The sequence below is a fragment of the Myzus persicae genome, unplaced genomic scaffold (assembly GCF_001856785.1).
Source record: "Myzus persicae strain clone G006 unplaced genomic scaffold, MPER_G0061.0, whole genome shotgun sequence".
In the NCBI taxonomy this organism is placed as follows: Eukaryota; Metazoa; Arthropoda; class Insecta; order Hemiptera; family Aphididae; genus Myzus; species Myzus persicae.
In genome coordinates, this window is record NW_019101568.1 from 947,130 (window position 1) to 971,903 (window position 24,774).

The following is a 24,774-nucleotide window of genomic DNA, read 5'->3' on the forward strand; positions in this document are numbered from 1 at the left end:
AATTGATGATATGCAAAATGTTTCTTCAAAACTGTTTTCAGAAATATTGTAGTTTGTACCTTACCTATTATTACATAAGATTTATACCATAACGAGGCCAATGGTGGGGAGCTGAAGTCCGCTTAGCTTTTCAGGATATGCCACTGCCTGAATGCTGTATCTATAAGGTAGCATGTACACCTATGATACATACTAACAAATACATAACTAATAAAATATGTTGTATAAAGGTACAAAATATGTATTGAGTGTTTTATTACTCGATAAAAATAAATAGTAAAACAATACATTAAAGTAATTAAAACAACATTAAAATCTAAAAATTGTTTATGTTTTTTTCAATCCAGTATATTCCATTCCTACAAGAGGATTTGTTTTTTTTGCATGATATTTCTTGTACCCAACTTGTTTTTTCTTATAATACGCTTTATCTTTCTTTTTAATCCCTTTATCTTCTTCTTCTTGGTTTTTTATATATTCTTTTAATGAAGTAGGCACCATGTAATCGGGAACGTCTGACATATGATCTTGTAATTTCACCGTGTGTAAAGCTTTGTCATGCCTCAAAGACAATAAATCACGAGGGTTTTCTTGAAAATATCTCTATACAAACAATGTACAATTATAAATTAAATAAACTTAGATTATACTAAAATCATTTACTTTTAATTTTTTTGAATTTAACATTTCAAATTTGATTTCTTTTAGTCTAGCTTCGCGGACAGCAATTTTAGTGACTGCTCGCCAAGCATCTTTAGCTCGGTATCTAAATCCTTCAACTTCTTCTAATTTAAAATTAAAATCTTGAAATATGTCATTTTCTTCTGAAATACCTTGTTTTATGTAATCTTCTACATCTTTTAATAAATTTTGTTCTTTAATATTTAAAAAAGATATGGCTGTGCCCTAAGTAAATAATATAAGAAATAAGTAATTTAAAATAATTATGAGTTAAAAAAAGAACTTCCTTACTTTATTTTTTCCTCTCGCTGTACGACCCACTCTGTGTATGTAGGAATAGATATCTTGTGGAAAATCAAAGTTAATAACAATTGACACAAATTGAAAATCTATTCCTCTTGCTATACTAAATTCTTTATCATGTTTACGTTTACTAAAATATAAATGAAAATAAATATTTGGTTGAATTTTGAAAAGCTGAAGATTTTTTATTTACCTTGTCTTAGTTGAAGTTATTTCATGTTCTTCATCTAAAAATTTTTCATCCGATGCTATTATTATATCATATATATTATCGTTGAACTGATTTATTGTATGACACCGACAACTAGCCGGAAGTTCAGAGTTTAATACACAGGTGTGAACACCAAATTGTTCCAAAAATAATTTTAACCTAACAAAATAATATTATTATACTACTCAAACTTCATGAAAATCAAAAAGTATACTAACTTGTAGCATTTATCTACAGAATTAACAAATACTATAGTTTTTCCTTTCACGAGTTTTAACTTAAAACAACAGTATAAAATGACTGCTTTATCTTCTTCTTCAGCATTCAATTTGTAATGAGTTAATTGTGATAATGGAGCCAAATCAGGTTCTTGCAGTTTTAATATGACGGCATTTCGTAGGAGTAATTTTTTTAATTCCAAAACATCTTCAGATAATGTTGCACTAGCCAAAACAGCTTGATATGTTTTGGGCAAAAATCTATGAAATATAAAAAATATATTCAATCATTCAACATTTAAAATAGTAATAATACATTGGACATTTTGTTTTAACTCACTTGATAACTTCTTTAATTTCCTCTTCGAAGCCAAATGAAAATACCAAATCTGCTTCATCGACAACCAGTGTTTGAAGTTTTTTAAGTGTCATGTTTTTTCCTTGTAAATGAAGCAATGCTCTAGCTGGCGTAGCCACAATAACATCAGGGGGTATTTTTAATAAAGGTTGTTGTTCTTTCATATCAATCTAAAATAAATTAACAGTTTGTTTAAATTATAGATTCTCAATGAATAAATGACTGTATGTTGGTTTTTTAAAAAATTTTTTTGTGTTATCAGCTTTTGGAAAAGTAAAAATGTTTAGAATTAATTATGAGATATCCTAAGAATTATAGGCCAATGTCTCTAATTCTGACTGCAGACAAAATGTTTCTGCTCAGAATTGTTTTTCATGTGTAATGATTTATCACTGAATTCAAATTTATGAGTTCTATTGTCCATAGTAGTCGTCAGTTATTATTTAGTATTTACTATACGGAACCTATGAGCTACATCTAGCCCACATGAATTTTTTTAATTTGATACTGTCAGAGAAGGAAGCTGTCCAACTTCTTCAAGAACAAGGTTTGTTGCCAAGTGTACGAGTTTGTCCAAACAATAATTTGGCAAAGTTATATTTTTGAGAAGAGGTGTTTTGGAAATGCAATGTCAAAAAATGTAAAAAAAAGGTAAATATACTTAACGGTAATTGGTTTGCAAAATCACTGATATCGTTTACAACTACAGTGCGATTTATATATGGCTGGTCTCAAGTAATAACAAGTATTAATTGGTGTGAAAAACAATTAAATTTAAGTAAAGATACAATTATTGACTGGAATAATTACTTACATGAAGTGTGTGCAATGGCTTTCGTAAACCACAGAAAAAATAGGTGGGTCGGGAATGATTGAAGGGATCAATGAAAGTTTATGAGGGTACTTGCCAAAGAGTGGATATTTGAAGATTTGAAAAAGAAGCATTTTCAATAAAAATGTATGACAGAAAACCCAGAACTCTGCTAACGACGATCAAGAATAATATTCAGAAATTTATTCAGATTTTTGACAAACTTATAACAACAAATTATTAAGATCATCCATCTTCAATAATTATACTATCAATATCAATCATAGTTAGACCCAAGCACGTTAGACTTTGTAGACCTAACCACGAGAGCACCCAAAAAATCAAACATATTTGGGGATCAGCAAAATGGAGAAACAAAAAACAGAAGAAAACACTACGGCATCATCTAAGTTTATAACTGACTAAATTTGTTTAGAAACAAAACCTTGCAAACAATCTACCATCTGGTAGAATTCTAATGGATATTAAAACCAACTTTCCTCGACCAACAATTTTAAAACGACTTTTATAATTATACATTTTTTTAAAATAACTTAATGTTATTAAACGTCAACAATATTAAACGAATATATATTTTTGGTAAATTTATGTTTACAAGATTACAGCTGTTACCACGACTACCACCCAAGACTACCTCTGTTATCGTGACTACCGAGCTAATTTTGTGAAACATCACAATCTAAGACTTCCAAAAATGGTACTTTCCTGTTATACAAAACAACCTTATTTTTCTTACCTTCTTTGATATTTTTTTTAATAATATGTATTGCAAGGATCGCCACATTCAAATTATATATATAAAAAAAAAAAGATTTGGAAATATAGTAATTATGTGTGAGGTATTTTACACGGTACAAGCCAAAGTGCTAAGTTTGCTGGGGCATACAGAAAACCATAAAATAATAATAATAATAAAAAAGGTAAATATAAGGTAATCTAAAAAAGCAATCTAATCTATTAATCTGAAAAAGATAAAGGTTTCCCGATATACACCTAAAAAAACCACTATTGTGGAAGAATTCTACCTGCATTATTTTTTGGCTTGGAAAATAAACTTTCATCTACTTTCTCAATTCTACAGCGTCTTTTAATTTTTCCTTAGTTCCTTGCCTCAATATTTAGAACACAAACTTCCCACAAATAGTTATTCCAATCTATTACTGAATTTTTATTTATTTTCAAATTTTGTTCGCACCATTTTATTTAAGTTAACTCTTGACTCCAAGCAAAAGTAAACTAACAAATGGAAAACGACTGACAGATGTGACGACTAGAGCAAAATGAATGGTCTACTTTTATAAAAAGGTAATATAAAGGAAATACCAATTACAAAAACTAATAATATAGGTAATGATAGATATAATATACCTAATAAATATAATCGCCGCTTATGGATATTAGTCGGCAATATTGTGATAGTAGCGATAAAGGAGGTAGTCTTGGGTGATAGTCCCGATAATAGCCAAACTCTCATATAACAGGAAAATATTTTTTGGTAGTCCTAGATGACAGGATTGTGATGTTGTCAAAAAATAAGGTAGTCTCGAATAACAGGAAAGTACCATACTTTTTAATTATTTAATAAATTGCGGTAGTCAGGATAACATGGATAATCATAATAGGTAGTCTTGGAAATATTTTGGTAGTCAAGATAACCCGGTTGTGCACATAAGGTAGTCGAGATAACACAGAAATATATTTATATAATTATTAGACCTTAAAGTTATTTGGTTATAAAAATTATTGTAATATAAATTATAAAATTATAATAAAATATTAAACTTTACTTTTTAACTGTAAAAAATACTAACTTGATCAGATATATCTACACATTTTATAACTCTTGAACATTTGATGGTTAACTGAAGTATATTCTTAAAAATCTGGTTACATAGTTCCTTACTTGGAGCTAATATTAATGCTTGTGTACAATAGCTATCATCATTTATCTAAAACATTTGTTAAGATATAAAATTGTAAATATAGGTTATGAACTTATGACAATTTACAAATAATAAAATAACTACTGACAATAAATCATTTACTTACATCTTTGAATTCTAATATTTTTTGTATTACAGGTATAACAAATGCTGCAGTTTTTCCAGATCCAGTCCTTGCCCTCACCAACATATCCTTGCCTTCCAACAGGAGCGGGATACCACGCTCTTGAACCAGTGTGGGTTCTGTCCATCCTTGGTTTGCAATCGCCTGTTGGGAAAGAAATTAAAATAAAATTATTGTTGGAGTTTTGAATAGATTTTAAACAAATTCATCGATAACAGTAAACAGAGAATATAATACACACTTTAAGTATACGATCATCTATATTCATTTCGTGAAAATTAATATGAGATTCCATAGTGAATGGAATGGAAGCAATAAACAAAACTTAACAATAAATTATAAAAACAATAATTATGCAGGCAAAAATACAATATAAGCACGTGCTAGAGGCTTCCTATACTATCAATGGCTTAGTGCAGACGTGTTGCTGCTGGGAATCGTGAACCGTGATACGCGTTATCATCTACCGATAAACACTCAATTATCGATTATTAACTGCTACCACACGGTTACCAGTGTTGGTTACTGACCAAAAGGCACAAAATGAATTGTGAATTGTGATAAACCCATAGTAGATATTATAAACCAATTAAAACCATAGAGTTCTATGTGATAAACTGATAGAATGATTGAATGATAGGTACATAAATAAACTTTATAATACCTAGTAAAATTTGTTACCAATTAATATTTATTTTATTTTATAGGTTGAGCTAGGTATTAACTTTTAGTCCATAGTGTACTTAATTTCCCATGTATACATAATTCTAATCTAAATTACCGGCTTAGATTCTTCGTTCATTTAAACAACTGAATATAACTGAAGCCACATTGGAAAATACAATGGTAAGAGGTTTTTTGATTTGTCAATGACATTTTTTCAACACTATACATTTCAGTGTGAAGATGAATGGTTGGATATTGAACGACGGTTTGAAAAAGAAGGTATTGACTATAGACGTTTGAAGACTGAGGAGAAATTGATACATGTTTGGAGATGGTTAGTTGATGCCGATATCAATTTACAGAATGCAAGGAAAATGATTGAAAAACTACGTTTAAAGCAGAATGAAGAGTTGGAGGTAAGTTCTGTTATAAGGTAAATCTTAAATTTCAAAAATAAAAACGAAATCATTTTTAGGATATGGAAAATTACATGGTTCATATACGAGTACTTGCTGATAAACGAATTGATGATATGGAAAAAACTATGTCCATTTTTGCTGAGCAAGTTGCAAGACTTGAATGCGAATTAAATGGTTTAGAATCGATAGATGGTGATAATGTCTGTGACAAGGTAAGACCTAACTCAAATACGCTTTGTCATATGAAAAATAATTTATTGTTGACTCAATAAATGTGCAACTTTATCAAGGCATATTTTAAAATGAAATGGGTTCAAAGTAAATATAATTTACCACCATTATTTGTTTGAAATATATTACTTTTAGTGCATAAAAAGTATATTCTATTTCTGTTTTGGGCTTGCATTATTTTATATTATTTTCTTATAAATTAAATTGAAAGGTATTATTTCAAATTAGAACTGTCTAAACTAAAAGATATATTTCATACTCAAAATTGATACATTTCAGATTTTCAATTGAGTGTTATATAAGTAAATCACTTTCCTACTCCTCAGCAAGTTTTTGAACATATTTTGATTGTCCTTAGAACTAAGTAGGGGATAGACAAGAACACAGGGTTAATTATTTTAAGTTATATATATATATATTGTAAATTGTTAAACTTAAGACGCATATAATTTTTAACTGAAATTATAAAAATATGATATCATAATGTTTTAGGAAAAATTAGCTTTAGTAATTAAAATGTTTGTTAACAATACTTATTTACTTTTAGGTTTCAAATTTGATTCATGGTTACACATCCCTAGTGAATGAAGTAAATATATTAAAACAATTTAAAAGTTTTGATGTAAATGGAATTCGTAAAGAATCCGATGATGTTCTAATAATTGAAATGATTAAAGTAAACAGTTCACCTTATATACCTATTACAACATAAAATTATATATGTGTTATTTACTTTTAGATTTCGGCTGAAAAAGAATCCTTAAAAAAACAAGTTAAAGAATTGGAAGATCGAATAAGTGTTTATGAAATGACTAAAGCAGAATATAATACCCAACTAATATCTACGGAGGTATTGTTTTAAAATATTAATTTAAAAATATTATAAAATTTATTATATTTCCTATTTAAGGTACAGAAGAATAAAATTTAAAATAATTTAGTTAATTTAACTATTTAGTAAATAAAAAACAAAACTTAAATTAACTGAAACAGCAAATTTTAGCAAATGAATGAACATTTAAAATTTATAGTAAAGACAATTTTGGCATTTAATAAAAATTTAAAACAGTATTATTACTAACTATTTTCATTTAATATGCACTCTTTTTAATCTTAGCTATCAGAAAGTTCAAACAAAATTGATGGGAAAGATTCTTTATTGGGTAATTGATATTTTTTTGTAGATTAATTGCCTGTGCAATCACTATCCAGTGAAGAGTTACAATTACTATTGATAGTTTTATATTTATACTGTTGTTGATTTTGAGTTTTAAATATATATTATATAATTATAATAATTTTTGTTTATGTAATACTGTAATTGCAGATTAATTATTACTAATGGAAGTTTAGAAGTTGACAAGTCCTTTTTACTGTTGAATTTTGTGTACAAAATAACCAAATTTCATTAAAAATGAAAAACAAAAATGATCAACTTCTGAACATAATTTAATTATAATTTTAATTTTTTGTGCATGCTACGTGAATAATTTCAATTATGTTATGTTTGAAATATGAGCATGAATTTCATTTTTTTGTATAACATCTAAGTAGTTGAAAATATTTTTCAACAGTTAATAAATAATTGAAAAAAAAATTGGGGGCATTTCCTTGGATTTTCATTTTGCACTGGATATTTATTTAAATCATGTAATTACATATATGAATGAATTCTCTCAAGTAGTGCATTTTATATGCCCAGTAACTATTAAACTAGCAAGAGTTCAGACTTTATACTCTAAAATACCTCAATTATATATAATATGTTTGGTTAGTATTTTAAATTATCCATGATAAATACATGGTTATTCTCAAACTCCGAGTTAAGCATGTTGAATTGAATAATGAGATGCATGACCTAAAAAAAAAAAATATTACCCCTAGTTCCTACATTATTATTACTTATGATATAATACTAAATTAATATATTTATTAAATTACATATTGTAAGGAGCATGTTATTTTTCATTTTGTTTTTTTTACTATTTAAGTTTAAAAATATTACGTACTTGTAATATTTGTCCTACTTATTTGACGTTAATGTGCTACTGATATTGACTATTTAATTTGGTTTTTGTAGATAATTAATAAAAATCTTTTATTTTAATACTTATTTTATCCATTCAATTAATTTAGATAATTCAATATCTTGGAACAGAAATATAACAAATGATGACACATCAAGTATAAGTATCCAATTATTCAGGTAACGGACCAGAAAATGTTTTTTTCTTGTTTTTAGTAAAATTTATTTATATTTAATAATTTATAATTTTATTTATTTTTAGTGATAAAACAAAATCAGCAAGCAATTTTTGTAATGATTTTTTTAATTGTGCACAAGAAAAGATTGATGATCAAAAACAAAATGTTAATGAAATAACAAGAACTTTTGGGTACATTGTTTTATTTTGAGAATACTATTAAGTTACTTTAATTAAAAACCATCAACAAATTTTGAATTAGTTTTACCAATTTTAAATTTAAACACCATACTTATATAAAATAAAAAGAGAATTTTTATATTTTTAGTAATTGGATATACCTAAACAAGTTATAAAAGTTATCTTAAGATTTATATGGTTTATATTAAAAGTATCCATACAGTAACCTATCTTAATGAAGATTATAAATGTTATTAAAATCAATTTATTAATTTTTTATGCAAATTATAGGCCAGAATCAACACCGCCAAGTTTATTATCTAGTGACTTAGCGACTCCACGACAAATTTCAACTATTATAACAGATGGGATGTTGAATAACCAATCAGATGAACTAAAAAAAATTAAAGTATTATCATAACTCAAAAGCATTAAATACTTTATAGACCTGCTTCAGCATATAAAAATTGAAAAACATTTAATAAATAAGAAATAAAATACATTTTTTCAATTATTTGGAATTGTAACAGTTCTTACTGTATTAATTATTTAAAAATCAATTTAAGGTGGAGTTAGAGGCGCACAAGACTTTGGTGTCATCCCTTGGTGAGAAATACAATGCACTAGCACTCAAACATTTACAGTACAAATCAAAAAGAAAAATGCAAATCGAAGCTTTAAAGTAAATAATAATCATTAATCAGTTCATAATTTTCTAATTCCCATATATATATTATGCATTTTTATTCTATATTTAATACTCTATTTTTTATTTGTTAGAGGTAATTTGGAAGCAGGTCAGTGTCAAATGGAATCTCTTAAGACTCAATTAAGCATACAAAAACGCAGATTAAGAACAGAAGAAGAGTTCCGAAAACAAGTTGAAACAGATTACAGATCTTTGCAAGAAGAAAAACGCAATATTGATTTTCGGTAATAATCGAATCCAATTTTATAGTATTTATAGTTTATACATTTATAATATTACCGCAGATTACATAAAACTTATAATTTGTAATATTATATTCAAAGTTATCTTTTGTAATTTTCTTAGAATTGCAATGTCAGAGAATGAGCTACGAAATATGGCAAGACACCTTAGCGTATTACATAAAAAAGTGGCTATGTTAGAGAGTGCTAACGCTGATTTATTGTCAAAACATTTACAAATTGTTTATAAAAATTCCCGTATACCAAAAAGCACTACATGTGATTGCATTTTAACTGCTATGTCTGATGACAAATAAAACTTCCTAAATATAACATTTTCTGTCTAATGTAATTCTTTAATTTTACAAATAATTTATAAGAAGTACAGAGAAAACACTTTTTGACTATTTTTAAAATAATTTGTCTTTCATTATTATATTTAATCAATTTTATTCCATTACACTCTTCAGAATAATAATCAATTGAAAATTAAATTATTTATATTTTATAAATTCTATAAATATATCATACACTTCAAATAATAATATGTTTGTTTCACTGTACTCAGAAATTAAATGCTTACATTATTTATAAATTGTGTGTTATTAATGTAATTAAGTCCTTCCATTAATTTATTGTGCCAAATAAAAGAAATATTTTCAAAAATAAAGTATTGATTTATTTTAAATGTTAAGTTTATTGTTATCTGTTGTTGCTTCGGCTACACTATAAACCCCTTTGAGAAGCTTTGCTTGACCAATTTGTGATGGTTCTTTTGGTGGAAGATATGGACCTCGATCACCTGCATACACATAACTAAACATGATCAAGTTAAGGTATTCTCTATAGTATATGCATAAATATTGTAATAATTTTCAAAGCAATCTTTTACAGTGTCTACTTCTAAATAATAAATATTATAAAAAATCTAAAGGATACGGCAGTCGAAGTACCCAATAAGTACTCTGTGTAAGTTCAATAGGTGTATCAAATCCAGTAACAAATATTGGACCACCATTTTCATCAGGTTGCACCATAGGATTCAAAGTTACATGCACAGGTGCTTTAGGAGTTACAACATGGATTCTCATAAGCTGAGCTATCAAAGGAGCTGAGCTGAAAAATAAATAACATTTCAATTTTCAAATCAAATATTTAATAATTAAAAGTTAGAATTAATTAATTACCTGCAAGGGCATGGAAAGTATAATGGCATATCTGAGTTAGATACTTTATTTCCATTTTCTTTCACGATACCATTACCTGCAGTAGTTAATATCTTGTCAGGTGCTGAACACATAAACCGATGACCTCTTGGGCATTCATATTCAACTCCAATGAAAATTTTGACAGAAAATTCTACAGCAACAATTTTATCCTTTAATTTTTTGAATTGTAATATTAGGATGATTAAATACAATTGATTTATATTACCTCGAGAACCTTTAGTTTTTCGTCCACGTTGAATTGGAGATGAATTAATTTTATTTTTATCAGAATTCCAGTATCTATCTCTAGGATGATGCTCTAAGCGAACAGTAACATCCCAAGGTAGAAGATAAGCTGTAGAATTTAAAAATCCAGGGTGTTGTGCTTCCTGAAGTCCTATATTATGTGAATACAAACAAGACGAGCCTAGACATACTAAAGACCAAGATGGGAACTGAGGCAACAAACTATTTGGTGACTCGGTATGCAACATGCCTGGTAAATATTCTGTGGTGCTTGGTTGTCGAACTAATGATTTATCTGAAAAATTAATCCATCATAAATATCAATAGTCAATATATATTAACAATTTGTCAAATATTACCTTTTGTGTCACCATCTGTATCAGTTACTCTAATAACAATCTGATTTCCTGAGATGACGTCTTCATTTTTTTGAATATTCGTTTCAACCGAAGTAAGACCTTGTCTATCAGGAACTTCTCTGTTTCGAGATGCTTCGGCCAAAATTTCATTTATTGGATCTACAGAATGACAACTGGCAAAAACTCCTAAGCATAAAATGGGAAAATGATTGAAAATAATGTAACAAAATAAATGTATAAATAATTTTGATTTACCTCCTAAACTTAATACTTGTGTATGGCCCATCTGAGTTTGTGTGTGTAACAAACCGGCACTGTTTTTTCTACCAGCAATTACAGGAGGCTTTGCAAACAATTGTGCAGCTCTAAATAAACATTATTATCAATATAGGTTTTATATAAGTGTTACCAAAAATCTCACCTATAATCTTGTGTACTAGGTTGAAACACTGGGAAATTAATTCTATCTAAACAACCACAGACACAATCATTGGCCATAATTTGATAAAAATCGTAGTTAGCTGTTCTGATTGTAAATGGATCTTCACGAGTACCTTGCTTATGACCACAGTTACATGCTGACAAGTACATGACACTACTTGAATGCTCCATAATGAGTAGTTCGTCCCTATTAATATGGCTGTAAAGTCAATGAAAATATACTTTCAACCAATAAACAACCAAAATTAAATCCCATAGACTTATTTTTTACATAAATATATGAACATTAAGCAATTATAAATTTATAAGCAATGAAAATTATAATTTAAAAATTCCTAATTTTTTTTCATGTTTTATTTTTGACAAATATAATAGCATTTAAATAGTCTTTACATTAATACTTTAAAATAATAAATGTTGTTAACCATAAAGTATACAAAAATAAACTAGCTACCATGAATAAAATGAATTTAATAAACATTACCAATCACAATTTATTAAGTAATGAAAATATGTTACTCCACACCATGCAAATAATGTGCATCTTAGCAACACCACTTCTAAACTATCATGAATATAATGAATATAATAAACATTACTAATTACAAGTAACAAGTAATAAAAAAGTATTACTCCACACCATGCAAATAATGTACATCTTAGCAACTTTGCTACTAATTAGAAAATGTTAATCGTTTTTAATATAAAGCAAAATAAATTAAATAATGTTCTAAAAAATTGATTTTATTTCATATAAAATATTTTTGAATAGCTGAAATTTTTTGTTTATTGTGAAAAAGATTTTAAGCATTCTTATTAAACAATAAACAATACAGTAACATAAAAATATAATAATAAAGTGGTATAATAGAGTGTTTTGGAAATTGTATACACTCAAAATATAAACTAGTCTTAATAGCCATAAACATTATATCTTTACAAATAATTTGTAGTTAGTGGACAACATTGGACTAGCATCAGTATATTAAAATGTAATATATATTATTATAATTTCTCACAAATAAAATTGTATAGGGTGATCCCTAAAAAATAAAAAAATAAACCTTATAATAAATATAATATTATTAGGCAATGTTTACAATACCAAGTATTTCTTAAATTAAAAATTTTGTGGTCCATAATAAAGTTAAAATAGAACTTTTTTATTGGTTTTTTAAAGTTTGTATTATATGTATTTGGAAGGGCTTAAACCCTTATTCATGAGGCTAACATACTATCATACAATAACAGTTTTAGAAGAGTTAATGATTATTATAATGAATATTTAATAAAATAATATACCATAGAACTAAAAATTAAATTTATTTTAGCATACGAATTTTGTGTGAGAAATAGATAAACCCATAGGAGGTAAAATAAATAGAAACTGAAAATAATTGGAGATTATTTATTCATTATTATCAGCTTGGATAAAATATACATTTTTAAAAGCTCTGTTTTAGGCAAAAATATAAATTGCATATTATTTTATTTATAATGTATTAATAAATTTGAGAGGTGAATGATGTTTAAGGTATAAAAATATTAGTAGGTAAAGTGAGAAAATATTTGAATGTCAAAATATTGAATTTTATAACTTTAAAAATAGTGCACTAAATATGTTTAAATATATTCTAAATATTTCTCATGCAAGTATAAGTATCAAGTGACAGTTAATTATATTATAGCAAGCATTGTTAACCATCCTGGTTTAAATAATAAAAACTACTTGTCATCTTGTTCTGGTTCCTTGATAGGTCCATCAACAGTACCCCCTTTATGTAAAGGCTGTGTACAAGGATTTCCAGTTAAAGAAAGAGTTTCACACATTTGACGACCCGATTGCCATAATTTATCACAGTCTTGAACTAAAATTTGAATATAATCATCAAGTAAAGGCCCACGAGCATGTTGAGCAAACACTGAAAGTGCTTGAGCTACCTATAAAATATAGAAAATAATATACATTTGATTTAAATTACTTTATTTTATCTTATCACAGCATACTTTAGTGTCATGATAGTTTCTGTTATAATGTGATGGTAAATTTTCTTGATAGGCAGCCATGGCTATAGGCTGAACTTTACGGCAGCGTCTCTCGCTAAAATTGGTATCAATATCTAAAACTGATCTTAATGTTTCCAAAGCAATTTTAGACTCTTCATCAAGATTGTTAGCCAAGACAAATAAATTGTACATCTCATTTGCTACTAGACACCATGTACCAAAAGCTGGAGCCTAATTAAAAACATTTTAGGAAGAATAATTTAAAATTCAAATATAAAATAAAACCCAACCACTAACAATAAGATAAACTAAAATAATATCAATAATAATGGAAAAAACATTAAAATAATTACTGAGACAATAAATACAATAAATAAAACGTAATATACAGTAACAACATACCTACATTATTTAATTTAAACCTAGAATAATCATTGAAGATTGTGATATATGAAAACATAGGAAAGATTGAGATGAATGGATTGTTAGTACATATGTTGCATTTTGCGGACGACATTAAAATGATAGCAGATAGTGAAAAAAAAAATAGAGAGAATTCCACAAAACATAAATAACACTAAAACAGGACTATAATATGAAAATTAATAAGACAAAGATAAAATTACTGGTGTGTATCAGATAACGAGTAAACAATAACAAACAATTTTACATACCTTAGAAGCAAAATTGCAAGCAACAGAAAAGTACAATGGATATTAATTGCAGAATAGCAAATGCTAAGAACATATTTTTCAAAAACAGAAAACTATTCACCACAAATGAAACAAACATGAACATAAGAAAATCACAAGTATGGAGTGTAGAATTGTATGGAATAGAATAATGGATAATATTGAATGCTGATAGAAGAAAAATGAAAACTTTCAAAACTCGGTATTAGCTAAGTGTTTAAATATCCTGGACAGGTAGAGTCAAATGAAGAAGTATATTACAGGATAAAAGAAAATAAGTCATTAAGCGGTACTTTTCTGTTATCCCTACTACCTCGAGTCTCCATTCTGATATCTCGACTACCACGCCGATGCTGTGACCACAACTCCCTCGATTACTTATTGCTGACAGTTGTTATATTTCCATCATTGTATTTATTCATTTTAAAATAATTATGAATCTGTGGAATTTACCAAACAGTGAAAAAGATGTGATTGAATTTTTTCAAGAGAAGGGTTTACTTCCGGGGCACCGTGAATGCAAAAATAGAATTTTGGACTTCTGTAACCGTGATTTTTTATTTTTAAATGTAATATTTAATATCTTGATGAATTTATGTTTAATGTTATAATTTATAGAATAGACTTTCAACTGCTGTGATAATTTTAGAATATTTAGCTTGACGTTTTGTGATAATTTTGAGGACATACTAATATACATTATTATATAAATGGCAATTCATGTGTTTTATGTATTAAAATATAGAACTATCTGGATATTACTTTAGTAGTCGAGATAACAGAATTGAGTGGTCACGGTAGTCGCTGCATCGAGTGGTAGTAGGAATAACAGAAAAGTACCCATTAAGCATTATAGATGACAATCGCAGAAGGAAGAAAGAAGTGGATAAGACATCTCATGAGGAATAATATAAGGGTTTATAATTACATAAGAGTAACATATATTATTGAAGGGAAACCAGGAAGATGAAGACTTGGGCAGTCATATATGAAGCAAACTATGTGGAATATAGATATTAAAGAATAATATACAAAATCGAAGAAAGTTACAATGGATAGAGAATAATGGAGAAACATTACATCATTAAACATTACACTAATCTTTGGATTAAAAAAAAATTAGTTCAGTCCTACAAATAATTTCAATAAACATTTTTTTAAATTTATTTAGTTTAATTTAATAGCTTGCATCAAAATAAAATAGTTTACTACCTCAAAATAGTTTGGAATTGTTATAGCATGTCTCCCTATATTATCATCAAATCCTTTTTTGAAAGCTACATCGATGTGGTCAAATAAAAACTTTTTTATGTTGTGACCTAAAACAAATTTTAAAAAATTTAATTATATTCTGTTTCTTATTATTAATTACCTATTCAAGGTAGCTTCGTTTTGTTTCACAAACTTTTGTTTAAAAAATCTTTCTCAATATCTTCTTTAACTTCACAATCAATGAAACGATCTTTAATTTCTATGACAAATTGACAAATTGAATTTTTATTAACTACCTATATGGTAAAATATTTTGTTTATGCTGTGAATACATACCAACAGATGAACTATTGCACAAATTTATCAATGAGTTAGTTAAAAATTCATCCCAGTCTAAAACCTGATCAGGTGAATCATCCATAAATACATATTCTTGATTAGCTGGGATAGCAAATATTGAATGAGTACTGCATTTTTAAAAAGTAATACACTTAGGTACAAAATGTATTTGTAAGATAATTAAAAAAATTAACCATTTTGAATACCTTATATTTGATATAATTCGTCTTTTTCTGAGTATACAGTAAATTTGATCTTCTAAAGAATGTTCAGCTTTTTTTAAGCCTGGGTGACATGGTCCATTTGTTTGCCTGCATAAAATCAAAAAATGTATTATATCTATAAATTATTATAACAACTAATATTACTTAGTTTTTTTAAATTCATTTGGACATGTTTCATAATAAAATAATAATCTTGGTGAACACAGTCTGGTATTTTCCATCCAACTTGTAGATACATTAGGTATTTTTGACAAAATAGATTTTATTGCATTGAGGAATTTCGATCTAGAATAAAAATAATATGAATTTTGGAATATTGAAAATAAACATAATGAAAATCAAATAGAAAATTAAATTTTAAAAAAAGAAGTTAACCTTGAACAATCAAGAGCTTTGAAATAACTCAAGTAGCTAGTGTCAAATACAGGGACAGGATTTGTTAGAACAAGAATGTGTGATACATTAAATAAAAACAATAACGAACAAGCATAATTGTACTTTAGTGATGACCAAACTCTCAGAAAACCCTAAAAAAATAAAATAAAGTCAAATATGTAAGATATTATTAAATATATAATACAAATTAAATAAATATTTTCTTACTTTTTCTTCTATTTCGGTTGATAATTCATCAATGTTTTGTGTGATGGAGTAACAATCAAAAGCACCAGTTAAGTGGAGATACACAATCCCACCTGGTTCATCATAAAAACACTCAATTGCTGACTGGAAATAAATCAAGTCATTAATATTATGTATTTTCAAAATAATATAGCCATATTGGTAAATATTAAACGAGAATATTTTTTTAAACCTAATAACTATTAATTAAGAAATATTAATGTGGTATTTATAACATTGAATAATTATAAACATCAAATAAAATTTCATTTTTTTTTTTATTGTAAGAGAAAAAAGACCCTCGGCTACATGGGCCATTGGGTTTACAGAAGTCATGATTATTAATTGTCTATACTTATTCTCATTATACAACAAATAAAATGTTATTAAATATTTGAGTGCTAAATTATTAGTTATAGGAATAGAGAATATTAAAATTGTATATTGTACATTAAAATATCAAATAAATGAATAAGTGTTTTAGTAATTTATTAGATACCTGAAGTTTTGAAATCGAAGTTGCTTGCACTAAAGATGAATTAAATATTGGCCGATCATAGAAGTCATTCACAAATCGAGCCTTGCATGATTTTGAAACCAATGAAGATTTCCCAAATATAGAAACAATTATAGTTGGTTTGGTATTATTTTGGATTGAACTGAAACACAGATAATTTATATTAATAAGCAAGTTAATAGATAATTAATTAAACACAGAAACGTACCATTTTCTGTACAGTTCTATTACCTACCATCTAAAAGCATACAGTTGATTAACAACATTTTCTTACAATTTAAGGGTACTTTTCTGTTATTCCTACTACCACTCGATGCAGCGACTACCGTGACCACTCAATTCTGTTATCTCGACTACTAAAGTAATATCCAGATAGTTCTATATTTTAATACATAAAACACATGAATTGCCATTTATATAATAATGTATATTAGTATGTCCTCAAAATTATCACAAAACGTCAAGCTAAATATTCTAAAATTATCACAGCAGTTGAAAGTCTATTCTATAAATTATAACATTAAACATAAATTCATCAAGATATTAAATATTACATTTAAAAATAAAAAATCACGGTTACAGAAGTCCAAAATTCTATTTTTGCATTCACGGTGCCCCGGAAGTAAACCCTTCTCTTGAAAAAATTCAATCACATCTTTTTCACTGTTTGGTAAATTCCACAGATTCATAATTATTTTAAAATGAATAAATACAATGATGGAAATATAACAACTGTCAGCAATAAGTAATCGAGGGAGTTGTGGTCACAGCATCGGCGTGGTAGTCGAGATAACAGAATGGAGACTCGAGGTAGTAGGGATAACAGAAAAGTACCAATTTAAGATTATTATAATAATTTAAAATATATTAATCATTCAAATCATATTTTGAATAAAAATAAACATTTCAGAAAGTTGACAAATAGGAAAATTAGTTTTTGTTGAAAAGTTGATATTAAAAACAATAAAACTATTTTAAAATTTAACAAAGTAATATTGATTTGATAAAAATTAACAACAATTATTAAGTATGATTTTTGTTTATCATTATTTATTTAATATCATGTTTATTTGTAAATTAAATCTATAATTATATATCTTGATGTCATATTATATGAAAAGAAATATATAAATAATTAAAGCAATAATGTGTTTGGCAAAGACAAACAAATAGTTAACTTATAAATAATAATTAAATGTAAAGAATAATCAAGGTAACCCATCATTAATTTGTTTTAGTATACTATTATTTACTTTACACATTTTTTACCTGATAAAATTTTCATCAAAAGGCAAAGATATTTTCTTATATTTCATGTTTTACAAAAATCTCACAATTTTTCACTTCATAAATATGTACCAACCGTCCAACCACCTACAGTTCTAAGACCTACTGAAAAATTGTTCAAAATCAATCACATAAGAGCCATAGGGCAGAAAAAAAGTAAACTCCTTAAGTTTTGGAATTATAGAATATAGACATGTAGCCCTGTAGGTCTGTAGGAGAAGTAAATAATAAATATAAATACAATTTTGTTTACTTTTTTAATTTTGAAACAGATAATGTTATGATTATACTATTTATTTTTTGAAAATAAATATGATAAGAATGTAGATAACGTTATCGTCGGTAACCAGAAGCACGGTTTCTTTTTTTATATATATTTTATATGAAGACAAGAGCACAGAATAACCATTTTTTTATTTTTTTTTATTCTGTGACTAGTGCCATAATCAACTAGGATTATTATTATCTAGCTTGACTTGGCAAACAATTTTTTAGAGAAACATTTTGAAAAGAACTAATAACATTTTCTTATACCTATAAATAGCTCAAAAAGAGATTTTATTTTGAAAATTGTATGTTGTTTATAAAATGTAAGTATAAAAATTGGATGAAAACTTCAGGTATCTACGGTTATTATTTTTAAAGTTACACTAAAATAAAAAATCAATTTTGTCAAAAACTGCAATTGCATAAAATTTGGTTATTCCCAAAGCTTCTGAAAACTACAGTAAAATTTTTAGATTCTGAAATGCGAAATGAATGTATTGATTTTACAATGCCGTGTCTGTGCGTATTTTTTTCTGTCCATTAATATTTTTTGAGATGAAAATGTAATGCTTTCATTTTCAACTTCAGCATCTTTTTTAATGTGGTTTGTGAACTTTGTTGGTACTTTTAAGAGGTAAATATTATAAGTTATTAGTTATTTTCAAAAGCATTGAGAAAAAACCTAAAAAAGGAAAACTTCGAATTTTATGCAAAACTAGTTTTCTATAAAGTCGATTTTATTTATTAGTGTCGAAATAAAACTATAAAAAAGAGGGTAAATGGATGCCCATGGCTATAAATAATTAGCCATGTGGATGCCACTGTCACTCTGCTGTACATGAGGTATTTAGAAAGGTCGTTGTAATGAATGGTATTAAATTTGAATTCAATGATTAAATGATATATCATTGGTTGATGTCTGTAAATAATAACTGTATTATATATTGTTTAGAATTTTTATTTAGCTAATATTTAGTGACATTTTTAGTTTTCATTCTTTTTTACTGTAAACGTCAATATAATTTTATTCGTTTAGTCAAAAAACTTGAAAATGTATTACAAGGTGCCTAATGTATTGTAATAATACAATCAGGGGCGCACCCAGAATTTTTTTTTTTGGGGGGGGGGGGCTTAATTCAAAAAATGTTTATATTAATTCGTAGTATTTATTTTGAAATATGTACAGAAATCTTAAAGCTAGTTAATTAACAATTAAAAACGAATAAATAAATAAATAAGCTCGCGAAAAACCAACGATGTCGACTTGAACAGTTGAACGACAATACTAGTTAATCTACTAAATAGGTAATAAAATGAAAGTGGAATTTGTCGCAAAGATACCTGTGGTTTGAGATAAACTAAATTGTATCGATAAAAATGTATAACCTAGAAGTTTCCGGTATCCTACACAGTACACAGTTTCAACTAACGACGTCGCGACGATAATAATAAACAACAGAGGTCTCTTCCGGGGCCCGGAATGACAGGTATAAACATAATATAATATTATGTTATACCTAATGTTTAAATGTCGATGGTTGATATTTTTTTTTATAATAATTTAAAGTCAAATGTCAATTGTCAATAAACCTAATAAAATATGTTTTGGGGCTAGCCATTTGGGGGAGGGGGGGCTAAAGCCCGTTAGCCACCCCCTTGGGTGCGCCCTTGAATACAATGTTACAGCACTACAGCAGCACTTGAAAAATATTAAAAATACATATGCATGATTTTTTTATAGGCATTTAAAGTTCACATTTTGACAAAACTTATCAAATTAAAAATTTACAGATTATTTTGTTGTTACAAATTTATAAATTGTTCAACTTTTATAGCAATGCGTTGAAAATTTAAGACAAGGTTCTATGTAAGTAGGTAATTCGACAACCAACAAATTTAAAAAAATTATAAATACAGTTATTATTTACAGAATTTTAAGTTCAAATTTGGACAGAATTACACATTAACACAAACATCAAAGTTACGAGATAGAGTCAGCTAATCAGTCCTTGTTATTAACTATTAAGTATTAATTATGACCTTATTAATAATTAAATTTCATTCTGTCGACATCGGGTTTATTAAATTGGGGGAAGGGGGGACGTTTAAATACCCAGACAAACAGAAGTAAAGAGTTGTTCAGTTTAAAAATTGTGCCATCGTTTATTCGTAATAACTAGTAGCATTATAATTTATATTATATAGCAAATGCTACAGATTAAAGATTAGGTATTACAGTAAACACCGTAGTATTAGGTATGCATTGGTAGAGGTAAAATGAATCCGGAACTTTGGACACAATCTACCTCCACCGCAGTGGCACCGCCAACATTAAAGAATTTTACCGCCACAGCTGCAATGTGTGTGGACCCCTAGGTAACTAAGGGTAACTATTATTCCAAGATTAAAACATCTATGTGGCTATGTATAATACTTTGGATAGTCAATTGGTAACAGTAAGTAATAGTGTAATACACGCCACACGGAAATTGCGTTAATGGTCAACGTGTTGTCAGACATTTTGGAGAAAACGAAAAGAAAAATACAAAATACGAATATAATAATAATATGATAATATCCATCTTTTATCGATGCAGGCAGGTTTTGTCGGTGACTACAACTGACTACCCCTTTATTTTCAGAACGTTCTTCTCCAACAAGGTCTTAGAATATCCAAGGACCCTGCAAAACTTTCGAAATACGATTGACAACCGCACGTCACCTATAACAAGGTTGTCATTGGTCTATACTCTATGGTCTATAATGGTCCAAGATCCGGACTGCGAGGCGCAAGCTCTTGGCTCTTTCATTTTATGTCTCGTACTCAGCTGTCCACCGTTGTAACTGTTGTAAGTTGTGTCAGTCTTGTTAAAACGTCTGGTAACTTTTGTTTTTTTCGTCCAGTTTACTTACAAACATCTTGGGTTTTCATAGTAATCAACAATTTATTTTTTATTCGTTTACCCACTAGGAAAAAAAATTTAATTTACGTAACGCGTCCAATAAAAATCAACTGCACAACAAAGTCATGCAATATGCAAATGGTCAGAAACCATCAATGCCATTGCTTGTAACTTGTAAGTATCGTACACACAACCGTTTTATTTTTAAATTATCAGGGCCGTATTAAGGAATAATGTAGGGGGGAGCAAACCTAATAATCACACCACTAATTCAGTATTGTTCAGACTTACAAGTAAATAACCAAAAAAAAAAAATGTTCTCGCTAAGCTCAGAAGAAACATTTTAGTATTTTACCTACAAAAAACTATTTTTACTCATCAGTCATCTGGTCTTCCTACAAATATTTTCTTCTTTTACAATATATATATATGTATAAAGAATAAAGACATGAACCAGATACAAATACAAATGAACAATTTTTATATTTTAATGAATTTGAATGATTTTTAACTCAATTTACTTACCATTTAATAAATATATTGTGATTAAAATATATTAATTAATTATTTTATACAATATTTTTTTCTTATTTTAATTCCAATTATAAAATAATAAATAATAAATAATAGAACAAAACAATGAAAGTGTTCATTTGAAAAAAACGAACTTGAATGAGAACACATTTTTTTAGTTAACGTTCTGAACTCTGCTAATTTTTCAGTTTTATTATTTAACTGTTCTTCTCTTTCTTTTTTAGATTTCTTTTTTGAGAACCACTTTATCTTTTACGTTTTAAGTTCAAATTAGGCATTTTATAAATAATTTTAAAGTATACTAAAACCCGTTTACTTTATGCATGAACTGTGAATATCAAAACAGATTCACTAACACAGTGGTTCGATACATCAGCACAAGTGTACAACACTACACTATTGAGACTATGATATTATTATAACTACAAAATCAATGATAAAAGTTACACAATCATTAATTGTCGTCTTCATCTTACACACAAATGATATAGCAAAATTTGTTCTCTAGATTCAATAGTGTGCTGTTAGTTTGGATATTAGAGTGAATTTGTTATACAATTTAAAGGTAATATTATTATGTAGTCTTGGAGGCTTTTTGTTGTATTTTAATTTTTATAAGTGTTATGAGTATTTTCAAATTGTAAATTCTTTGTGCATCTTAAAATACTCATAAGTCATAACTTGCTTTAAAATTGAGATATAACAAAAATCCCATGAGATGCCCTAGATATTAATCGTAAGTACCTTTAAATTATATTGGAAGTTAATTTTCACTTTAAGTTTTAAACTAACAAAGCTAAATGTGATCTTTTGAATATAAAATTTGCAATGTTACACAATTGTAAGACGGAGACGTGTTGCATCCTCCTAAACAATATTTAATATAATCGAACAATAAACTACAGAGTCACAGTAATGACCAGTAAGTACATAGTAATGTCACAGACTATATTATAGTAGTATAGTCTGTGGTAATAAAGTAGGTAATAAACTAATAAAATGTTCAATGGTTGCTTCCTTTATTTGCTTATTTATTTTTACAGGTGTGTAAAAATGTTAGAAACTCAGAAGTAAAATTGTTTCCTATCCCAAAAACATCACAAATATCTTCAAAAACAATGGATCGAGATATAAAGTATTGAAAAATTGTATTATCTAGATAAGTACCTTAATTGAAATATGGTTTTTATGTATCATTCAAGTAATTAATATAGGTAATGATAAATATAATAGGTATATGGTAAGTAACAGAGTCCACATTTCAGATTCATATGTATAGTCATAGACCTTTTACTGCTCTAAAAGGTAATAACTGATAAGTGAAGACAAACACAAAAATAAATAATTAATAAGTAATAGAACAAAACATTCTAAAATCAATACATTCATCACTGCTTATTATCTAAAATAATTAATGGAAATAAATGTATAATGATCCCATTTTTTAAAATAACATAGTGGGGCACTGGAGTCTAGAGCATATAAAATGGAAATATTTATTTAAATCAAATTGAAAATTTTAATAAATTATTTACATGGAGAAATATTAAATTAGTAATAAGTTGAGATTAATTTGGCACCCTCTGAACTAACTCCCTGATGTTAACACTGTTACCTATATAATATAATGTAATGTGTGTTGTTTTATGATCTAACTGTTATATAATTTTGTTACATTTTGTAAAATTAATTAGGTAATTATTAATTTAAATTTGAATAAGTTTAAATATACAATATTTGGTATCATAACATTCATAATTTATATAGTATATTTTCCATAAGTAAATACAGTGCCGCTGATCACCTAATGGCTAATTTATCGACGGCAGATTTCATAGTAGATTATATAGATGGACAACTCCCGTAGAGTACTGTAGAGGTTCAGAGTTATACGTTCAAATAATGTTAACTTTAATGATCAATAAATACAATATATCAATGATTAATAACGGCTACAATATATAGGCAATTTTTTAAAAAAAATTTTGTTCAGTGTGAACAGTACTTTTAAATAATTAACAACAAAATAACTAAAATTATTATTCTTGGTTTAAATATCTAATTTTAATCCAAATTTGAAATTAAACTATCTATAAAAAAACTGTGTTTATGTACTTCTTATTTTTTTTTTCTTTTTACCTCCAACATTTTAAAAAAGAACTGAGCATTTTCAAATTTCATCTCTCAAAAGTATAAACTATATTTGTATCCACTATCTAAAATATCTCCAACCAATTTTCTATTAGAAACCACTCTTAAAATTTAAAAATTAATCTCTCTACTGTTGACCATGTACATTGTACATAGACAAAAAATAAACATCATTGTTTAAAATCTTAAATAAATACATTCTTCAACACATTTCAAAACTTGTATTTAAAAATTGGTTCAGCTAAAATTATAAATAAATAATTAAACATTGTATTAGGTGGGCGTTTTGATTTGCAACTAGTTGTTAAATTAAAAAAAAAAAGGAGGATGGTGGGGGCCTCTTAATGTATAATGTCATAGTATATTTTAAACACTTATGCACCACTGGGTAAATAAAATATACATATGGGTAACAAATAAATATATAATATTAAACAAAGTATAGGTACATTGTGTAAAAATCATA

At 27.1% G+C, this 24,774-nt stretch overlaps 3 protein-coding genes across 3 annotated transcripts; 1 reads left to right on the forward strand and 2 right to left on the reverse strand.

The window, feature by feature from the left end:
• Window positions 1-242: 242 nt before the first annotated feature.
• Window positions 243-5,104, reverse strand: LOC111029611 (probable ATP-dependent RNA helicase DDX56). Its single transcript, XM_022308677.1, has 9 exons — window positions 4,912-5,104; window positions 4,653-4,814; window positions 4,415-4,552; window positions 1,754-1,941; window positions 1,414-1,674; window positions 1,178-1,354; window positions 973-1,114; window positions 664-906; window positions 243-603 (listed from the first exon to the last, which is right to left on the reverse strand). Exons 1-9 carry the CDS (start codon window positions 4,963-4,965, stop codon window positions 328-330), a joined length of 1,641 nt encoding a protein of 546 aa, XP_022164369.1. The 5' UTR covers window positions 4,966-5,104; the 3' UTR covers window positions 243-327.
• A 197-nt stretch (window positions 5,105-5,301) lies between these two features.
• Window positions 5,302-9,801, forward strand: LOC111029557 (cytadherence high molecular weight protein 2-like). The gene is made up of 12 exons (XM_022308590.1): window positions 5,302-5,516; window positions 5,570-5,752; window positions 5,812-5,967; window positions 6,534-6,662; window positions 6,726-6,836; window positions 7,104-7,149; window positions 8,123-8,192; window positions 8,275-8,382; window positions 8,662-8,779; window positions 8,937-9,052; window positions 9,151-9,303; window positions 9,425-9,801. Exons 1-12 carry the CDS (start codon window positions 5,514-5,516, stop codon window positions 9,615-9,617), a joined length of 1,386 nt encoding a protein of 461 aa, XP_022164282.1. The 5' UTR covers window positions 5,302-5,513; the 3' UTR covers window positions 9,618-9,801.
• A 108-nt stretch (window positions 9,802-9,909) lies between these two features.
• Window positions 9,910-18,732, reverse strand: LOC111029556 (protein SMG8). The gene is made up of 18 exons (XM_022308589.1): window positions 18,436-18,732; window positions 17,149-17,308; window positions 16,632-16,754; window positions 16,404-16,555; window positions 16,173-16,313; window positions 16,011-16,115; window positions 15,802-15,932; window positions 15,659-15,724; window positions 15,466-15,572; window positions 13,562-13,792; window positions 13,284-13,495; window positions 11,535-11,753; window positions 11,369-11,478; window positions 11,114-11,299; window positions 10,735-11,049; window positions 10,488-10,659; window positions 10,240-10,416; window positions 9,910-10,116 (listed from the first exon to the last, which is right to left on the reverse strand). Exons 1-18 carry the CDS (start codon window positions 18,480-18,482, stop codon window positions 9,984-9,986), a joined length of 2,787 nt encoding a protein of 928 aa, XP_022164281.1. The 5' UTR covers window positions 18,483-18,732; the 3' UTR covers window positions 9,910-9,983.
• Between the last annotated feature and the right edge of the window lie 6,042 nt (window positions 18,733-24,774).